Here is a 9350-nt window from a genome sequence, read left to right on the forward strand (position 1 = left end):
ACTTCATCACTTCACCACTTCATCACTTCATCATCTAACGAAACTTTCTGTGGTTCCTTATTGGCTCAATGTCATCATAAGTCATCACACGTTTAAGGGGTGTGGCCTAATATGTAAAGATACATGATTCCAAATCACTTGGCCTCACCGCATCAAGTTGCTCGCATGGCGTCTCTCAGCGTGTCCTCATGTTCTCACACTATTGACCAGCTGGGACTCAGTTCTTGCATCACTTTTTATTCACAGGTCATTTACATGCCGCGGTCTAGACGTAGAGACACGTGATGTACATGTTCACATTGTCACAGCGCCACCTGCTGGCTACACTGGACTCGCCCGAATCTGACCCGAACGGGTCACGCTTGATACGAGTCTGGACCTGAGGAGATCAGCGAGCGTGAGCGGCGTGATGGAAGACCTCCGTCAGGCGGGGTCCCTCAGGAACCGGTCCAGGCCGGTTCTCTGTGCTCTCTCGCAGGTTCTGCGTGGGTCGGCTGGAACTGGGCCGTTGTTGCTCTGCATTTCCAACAACAACAACACAGCGCCGTGATGCGCGTCTGGTCGTGACGTCGTGTCCGAGGCTCTTTGAGACTGACCCTGTGTGTCGGTTCTTTCTCAGAGGTCACGTGCCTGCTGTCTCATGTGCAATGTGGCAACTAAAATAATGCGTTGGCCTCAGCAGCTGCAGGACATTCCACAACTGTTCACTGGAAGAGGGGGAGGGGCGGGATGTGGAACGGAAGGGCTGAGGGGCACGCCTCCTCTCTGGGAGCCTGTCGGACGCTGCTGCTCCGCTCAGTTCCGTCATGGGAGAGCGCAGCATGAACTCCTGCGCCAAATGGACGCTGGTCCTCTTCGTCCTCGCCTCCATCATCCTCAACATCGTGCTGATCGGCATCCGCTCCGGCCGGGCGCCCAAGTGCTCGGCGAAGCGCGTCCACCCGCTGAGGCACGAGCATGACGAGCGCAGCCGCGTCTTCGCCGACCTCAGCCGGGACGAGTACCTGCAGGTCCAACAGTACCTGCTCCGGCAGAAAGACTTGGACGTCTCTACCAGCCAGATCGCCGAGCCGTCCGACAACTTCCTGTTCCTGATCGAGCTGTCTCTGCCCGGGAAGGCGCAGGTGTTGGCTTACTTGGACCAGAAGGAAGCCAACCCGACCCGGGAGGCGACGGCGGTGGTCTTCCACGGCAAACAGGGCCTCGTCAAGGAGTACGTGGTGGGGCCTCTTCCCAACCCCACGTACTACAGAGATGTCACCCAGGAGCGGTACCAGACCCAGATCCCCATCACGGCCCGCACGGTCACCATCGGGGAGTACAAGCTGCTCTTCACCTTCCTGGAGGGCGTGTTCTCCCGGCTGGACCGGCTGATGAAGGAGAGCTTCGACGTGGACCGGGACAAGACCCTGAACGCCTTCGAGCAGATGCCCCGCGGGGTCCAGTCCGGGGACAGGAAGACCTGGATCTCTTTCTTCAGGGACGTGCCCGGCGTATACATCCACCCGGTGGGCTTCGAGGTGCTGGTGAACCACCAGAGCCTGAACGCGTCGGCTTGGACCGTGGAGCGGCTGCTCTACAACGGCCAGTACTTCAACTCCATGGAGGACCTGCAGCACCAATACGACGCGGGCTCCGTGAAGAAGATCGTGTACAAGGAGACCCCGGGGCACGGGTCTCTGAGACCCAGGAACAAGCCCCTGCAGATCGGCCCGCAGCTCTTCTACGCAGAGGGGCAGCGCTACAGCGTCAGCCACAACCACGTCGTGTACCTGGACTGGAGCTTCGCCTTCGGACTCAGCTCTCTCACGGGCATGAGGGTGTTCGACGTGCGCTTCGGCGGCGAGAGGATCCTCTACGAGCTGAGCGTGCAGGAGGCCATGTCGGTGTACGGCTCGGTGACGCCCGGCATGATGCTCACCAAGTTCCTGGACTCGAGCATTGGGATCGGACGCTTCGCGCACGAGCTGGTGCGCGGAGTGGACTGCCCCCACGAGGCCACCTACCTGGACACGTACCGCTACATCGACGTGCCGGGCCCGGTCCGCTTCAGGAACTCCATCTGCGTGTTCGAGCACAGCACCGGTCAGCCGCTGCGGAGGCACTTCTCGGACTTCTTCCACAACAGCTACGGGGGGATGGCCAACAGCGCCCTGGTCTTCAGGACCATCACGTCCATCGGGAATTACGACTACATGTGGGACTTCATCTTCTACCAGAGCGGCTCCGTGGAGGCCAAGGTGCACGCCACCGGCTACATCTCCTCGTCCTACCTGGTGGACGGCAACCTGCGCTTCGGCCACCAGGTGGCGGAGAACGTGCTGGGCAACATCCACACGCACTTCATCAACTTCAAGGTGGACCTGGACGTGCTGGGTAAGGGGGGGGGGGGGGTTATATTTATACCAAATAACAGTAATCATAGCACACATATCATAAAGCCTTTTTGAATGACTTCTATCTGTGAACACTCACTGACATAACGGATCAGAATGTTTTGTGATTCTTGATGTTGTCATACATTAAAATCAGCTTTATTTGCATTATAATATGGTTATACACTATGATCTGTGATGCAATAACTGCAATCATAGAATGCTTTAACCACATTATAATGTATTATGCGGATGAGTAATTATAAAACTATATAAATGATCCCAACATGAGTAAATACTGACTTTGAGTTGGTCACATGCTCGTTACATTGAGGATGTCGGAGGATGTTAAATGTTTGGATTAATTCATATTTTATACGTACAGCGGTACGTTCTTTATAGTTTACCTAAAGTTACATCATTAAAATCTGATGACATCACTTTGCTAGATGTTGCTCATATCACATGACACCGTAGTGTTTGTATCACCGAGCCAATCGGAGCCTCAGATTCAAACATGTGCTTCATACGAGCTCTGAGAGAATCCTCTCCCCTCTCCATCTGTCCAAAGACAAACGGCTCATTCTGAGTGTGATCACTACGTATGAATACCAACACAGCCTCAGGGCGGCAGAGGACTCCACACCTGGACGTGTCTGCTGGTCTAACTCAAGGTCCTCGGTCCCTCTGGTTCCTCCAGAGACCCCTCTCTGGGATGTGAAGCACATATTGTTATGACACTGGATCAGTCTTCAAAATGTTCATGGTCAACTGGGACTTAATAACGCACACACAAATGCAACATATTCATATTGCAGTTTGGTTTTCATATTTTCATTTTGTTTAGTCGAGTTGTTCTTTGAAGTGTAAACGTTACCCAGCTTCTCCATCATCAGAGAGCAGTGGTCTGACTTCCTGTTGACCCGGTTCATGATGACGCTCTGGTGACGTGTTCTTGAAGTGGACTCTTGCTCTCCAGGAACAGGTATTCTCACACGTCTGCCTCTTCCCTCTGCAGGAGTCAAGAACTATTTCCAGACGAAGGACATGAAGTATGTCAACATTTCTCTGCCCTGGATGACGGAGCGCTGGGCTATGGTGCCCCAGCTGGTGGAGCAGCAGCTGAAGACGGAGCAGGTCGGCCTTTGTTTCTGGACTTCCTTCACAGAAGTTTGCATTCGCTTGTAATCATGATGAGGAGAGGTCACGACCTCCATGACAGGAGGCCGGCCCACCAGGCAGGAGGCATCAGACCAGCAGGTCCAACGGACCCTCTGAGACCTGGAGCCACAAGGACTCAGGAGAGGAAGCAGAGTTAATAATTTGTGATGGAGAGATGGAGATACATCCATAAGGAGAGAGGAGAGGAGAGAGGAGCTCAGTGTATCCTAAGCGTCCATAAGGAGAGAGGAGAGAGGAGCTCAGTGTATCCTAAACGTCCATAAGGAGAGAGGAGCTCAGTGTATCCTAAGCGTCCATAAGGAGAGAGGAGAGGAGAGAGGAGCTCAGTGTATCCTAAGCGTCCATAAGGAGAGAGGAGAGAGGAGCTCAGTGTATCCTAAGCGTCCATAAGGAGAGAGGAGAGGAGAGAGCTCAGTGTATCCTAAGCGTCTATAAGGAGAGGAGAGAGGAGCTCAGTGTATCCTAAACGTCCATAAGGAGAGAGGAGAGGAGCTCAGTGTATCCTAAACGTCCATAAGGAGAGAGGAGCTCAGTGTATCCTAAGCGTCCATAAGGAGAGAGGAGAGAGGAGCTCAGTGTATCCTAAACGTCCATAAGGAGAGAGGAGAGAGGAGCTCAGTGTATCCTAAGCGTCCATAAGGAGAGAGGAGAGAGGAGCTCAGTGTATCCTAAATGTCCATAAGGAGAGAGGAGAGGAGCTCAGTGTATCCTAAGCGTCCATAAGGAGAGAGGAGAGAGGAGCTCAGTGTATCCTAAGCATCCATAAGGAGAGAGGAGAGGAGAGAGGAGCTCAGTGTATCCTAAGCATCCATAAGGGGAGAGGAGAGAGGAGCTCAGTCTATCCTAAACGTCCATAAGGAGAGAGGAGAGGAGAGAGGAGCTCAGTGTATCCTAAACGTCCATAAGGAGAGAGGAGAGAGGAGCTCAGTGTATCCTAAACGTCCATAAGGAGAGAGGAGAGGAGAGAGGAGCTCAGTGCATCCTAAACATCCAGAAGGAGAGAGGAGATGAGAGAGGAGCTCAGTGTATCCTAAACGTCCATAAGGAGAGAGGAGAGAGAGGAGCTCAGTGTATCCTAAACGTCCATAAGGAGAGAGGAGAGGAGAGAGGAGCTCAGTGTATCTTAAACATCCAGAAGGAGAGAGGAGAGGAGAGAGGAGCTCAGTGCATCCTAAACGTCCATAAGGAGAGAGGAGAGGAGAGAGGAGCTCAGTGTATCCTAAACGTCCATAAGGAGAGAGGAGAGGAGCTCAGTGTATCCTAAACGTCCATAAGGAGAGAGGAGAGAGAGGAGCTCAGTGTATCCTAAGTGTCCATAAGGAGAGGAGAGAGGAGCTCAGTGTATCCTAAACGTCCATAAGGAGAGGAGAGAGGAGAGGTGCTCAGTGTATCCTAAACGTCCATAAGGAGAGAGGAGAGGAGCTCAGTGTATCCTAAACGTCCATAAGGAGAGAGGAGAGGAGAGAGGAGCTCAGTGTATCCTAAGCTTCCATAAGAGGAGAGGAGAGAGGAGCTCAGTGTATCCTAAACATCCATAAGGAGAGAGGAGAGGAGAGAGGAGCTCAGTGTATCCTAAGCGTCCATAAGGAGAGAGGAGAGAGGAGCTCAGTGTATCCTAAGCGTCCATAAGGAGAGAGGAGAGAGGAGCTCAGTGTATTCTAAACGTCCCCCAGCAGCATCTCTAGGTCTGGACCAGGTGAACCTGGTTCAGGTCTCACTATCAGACCATCAAGAGGAAAGTCTTCAGTCTCCATGAGGGGGCGGAGTCTCCAGGACTGAAGGTGGAGCAGGTTCATAATAGAGGAGGAGCTTGATACCTGAAGGCTCTGGCTCCTCCTACTTTAGACTTTAGGAACCACAAGTAGCCCCGCCTCTAGTGAGGCAGCTTTCTAGTGGGGTAACATGGTACTACAAGCTCTCTAGTGGGGCAATATGGTACTACAAGCTCTCTAGTGGAGTAACATGGTACTACAAGCTCTCTAGTGGGGTAACATGGTACTACAAGCTCTCTAGTGGGGCAATATGGTACTACAAGCTCTCTAGTGGAGTAACATGGTACTACAAGCTCTCTAGTGGGGTAACATGGTACTACAAGCTCTCTAGTGGAGTAACATGGTACTACAAGCTCTCTAGTGGGGTAACATGGTACTACAAGCTCTCTAGTGGAGTAATATGGTACTACAAGCTCTCTAGTGGGGTAACATGGTACTACAAGCTCTCTAGTGGGGTAACATGGTACTACAAGCCCTCTAGTGGGGCAACATGGTACTACAAGCTCTCTAGTGGGGTAACATGGTACTACAAGCCCTCTAGTGGGGTAACATGGTACTACAAGCCCTCTAGTGGGGTAACATGGTACTACAAGCTCTCTAGTGGGGTAACATGGTACTACAAGCCCTCTAGTAGAGTAACATGGTACTACAAGCTCTCTAGTGGGGTAACATGGTACTACAAGCCCTCTAGTGGGGTAACATGGTACTACAAGCTCTCTAGTGGGGTAATATGGTACTACAAGCCCTCTAGTGGGGTAACACGGTACTACAAGCTCTCTAGTGGGGTAACATGGTACTACAAGCCCTCTAGTGGAGTAACATGGTACTACAAGCTCTCTAGTCGGGCAATATGGTACTACAAGCTCTCTAGTGGGGCAATATGGTACTACAAGCTCTCTAGTGGGGTAACATGATACTACAAGCTCTCTAGTGGGGTAACATGGTACTACAAGCTCTCTAGAGGGGTAATATGGTACTACATATTCTGGGGGTTGTTTTTTATTTTCTCCTCTCTTCCCTCGTGTTATGCTGTAATCTTCCTGGATCTGCCTGTAATTTCCCGCTTGCGGGATCAATAAAGTATACATCTATCTATCTATTTATCTACAAGCTCTCTAGTGGGGCAATATGGTACTACAAGCTCTCTAGTGGGGCAATATGGTACTACAAGCCCTCTAGTGGGGTAACATGGTACTACAAGCTCTCTAGTGGGGTAACATGGTACTACAAGCTCTCTAGTGGGGTAACATGGTACTACAAGCTCTCTAGTGGGGTAATATGGTACTACAAGCCTCTAGTGGGGCAATATGGTACTACAAGCCTCTAGTGGGGCAATATGGTACCACAAGCCTCTAGTGGGGCAATATGGTACTACAAGCTCTCTAGTGGGGCAACATGGTACCACAAGCTCTCTAGTGGGGTAATATGGTACCAAGCTCTCTAGTGGGGCAATATGGTACCACAAGCCCTCTAGTGGGGTAACATGGTACTACAAGCCTCTAGTGGGGCAACATGGTACTACAAGCCTCTAGTGGGGCAATATGGTACCACAAGCCTCTAGTGGGGCAACATGGTACCACAAGCCTCTAGTGGGGTAATATGGTACTACAAGCCTCTAGTGGGGTAACATGGTACCACAAGCCTTTAGTGGGGCAATATGGTACTATAAGCTCTCTAGTGGGGCAACATGGTACTACAAGCCTCTAGTGGGGCAATATGGTACCACAAGCCTCTAGTGGAGTAATATGGTACTACAAGCCTCTAGTGGGGCAACATGGTACCACAAGCCTCTAGTGGGGCAACATGGTACCACAAGCCTCTAGTGGGGTAATATGGTACTACAAGCTCTCTAGTGGGGTAACATGGTACTACAAGCTCTCTAGTGGGGTAACATGGTACTACAAGCTCTCTATTAGGGCAACGTGGTACTACAAGCTCTCTAGTGGGGTAACATGGTACTACACGCTCTCTAGTGGGGCAATGTGGAGTAATAAGGAGTTGACTTAAGAGCCCCCCCCTGATCCCCCACAAAGCCCCCCCCCCCCCCCCTGAGCCTGTGAATCTTCTGGAGCTGTACACAGTGACTTTGTTGGTTCTGTTTGATTCTGTTATCAATGTTGCTCAACCTCCGGCCGCTCAAGCCTTTTAAAACATGAAACATTAATGACGTGTTTCTGGACCCAGGATAGCATCTTGTTGACTGGAATCAGAATCTCTCGCTCCCCCAGTCACTCTTGAATGTCCCCTGTGACCCGACAGGAAGCCGCTCTACGCTACGACACCAAGACCCCTCGCTACCTCCACATCGCCAGCAACCAGACCAACCGCTGGGGCCACCAGCGCTCCTACAGGCTGCAGGTTTTCAGCTTCACCGGGGACCAGCTGCCTGAGAGCCAGCCCGAGGAGAGGGCCATGTCCTGGGCCAGGTGAGCGCTCCTCTGGCCTGGTGCTAGACCAGAGGGCAAGACGGAGAAACAAACATAACACATACACAAGGATACACAAAGATACACAAAGATACTTAAAGATACACAAAGATACTTAAAGATACACAAAGATACACAAAGATACACAAAGATACTTAAAGATACACAAAGATACACAAAGATACTTAAAGATACATAATGATACACAAAGATACTTAAAGATACACAAAGATACACAAAGATACTTAAAGATACACAAAGATACACAAAGATACACAAAGATACACAAAGATACTTAAAGATACACAAAGATACACAAAGATACACAAAGATACTTAAAGATACACAAAGATACACAAAGATACGAAAAGATACACAAAGATACTGAAAGATACACAAAGATACTTAAAGATACACAAAGATACACAAAGATACACAAAGATACACAAAGATACACAAAGATACTTAAAGATACACAAAGATACACAAAGATACTTAAAGATACACAAAGATACTTAAAGATACACAAAGATACTTAAAGATACACAAAGATACTTAAAGATACACAAAGATACATAAAGATACACAAAGATACACAAAGATACTTAAAGATACACAAAGATACACAAAGATACATAAAGATACTTAAAGATACACAAAGATACACAAAGATACACAAAGATACGAAAAGATACACAAAGATACTGAAAGATACACAAAGATACTGAAAGATACACAAAGATACACAAAGATAAACAAAGATACACAAAGATACACAAAGATACTTAAAGATACACAAAGATACACAAAGATACTTAAAGATACACAAATATACTTAAAGATACACAAAGATACTTAAAGATACACAAAGATACACAAAGATACTTAAAGATACACAAAGATACACAAAGATACATAAAGATACACAAAGATAAACAAAGATACTTAAAGATACACAAAGATACACAAAGATACATAAAGATACACAAAGATACACAAAGATACACAAAGATACAAAAAGATAAAAAAAGATACACAAAGATACACAAAGATACAAAAAGATACAAAGATACACAAAGATACTTAAAGATACACAAAGATACACTTAAAGATACACAAAGATACTTAAAGATACACAAAGATACTTAAAGATACACAAAGATACTTAAAGATACACAAAGATACACAAAGATACACAAAGATACACAAAGATACACAAAGATACTTAAAGATACACAAAGATACTTAAAGATACACAAAGATACACAAAGATACTTAAAGATACAAAGATACACAAAGATACTTAAAGATACACAAAGATACTTAAAGATACACAAAGATACACAAAGATACTTAAAGATACACAAAGATACACAAAGATACACAAAGATACACAAAGATACTTAAAGATACACAAAGATACACAAAGATACACAAAGATACTTAAAGATACACAAAGATACTTAAAGATACACAAAGATACACAAAGATAAACAAAGATACAAAGATACAAAGATACACAAAGATACATAAAGATACACAAAGATACAAAGATACACAAAGATACTTAAAAGATACACAAGATACACAAAGAT

The 9350-nt window shown here is 47.6% G+C and overlaps 1 protein-coding gene across 1 annotated transcript in view; it reads left to right on the plus strand.

Annotated features, from left to right (window-relative positions):
• The first annotated feature begins 804 nt into the window (after positions 1 to 804).
• The window catches only part of aoc2 (amine oxidase copper containing 2), a 12338-nt gene continuing 3792 nt past the window's right edge, over positions 805 to 9350 (plus strand). The window contains exons 1-3 of the mRNA XM_056407733.1: positions 805 to 2376; positions 3394 to 3512; positions 7589 to 7755. Of these exons, the coding sequence (XP_056263708.1) occupies positions 807 to 2376; positions 3394 to 3512; positions 7589 to 7755 (1856 nt within the window). The 5' untranslated portion in view covers positions 805 to 806. The remainder of the gene's footprint in view (positions 2377 to 3393; positions 3513 to 7588; positions 7756 to 9350) is intronic.

Source organism: Pseudoliparis swirei, chromosome 23 (genome assembly GCF_029220125.1).
Source record: "Pseudoliparis swirei isolate HS2019 ecotype Mariana Trench chromosome 23, NWPU_hadal_v1, whole genome shotgun sequence".
NCBI classification, from domain to species: Eukaryota; Metazoa; Chordata; class Actinopteri; order Perciformes; family Liparidae; genus Pseudoliparis; species Pseudoliparis swirei.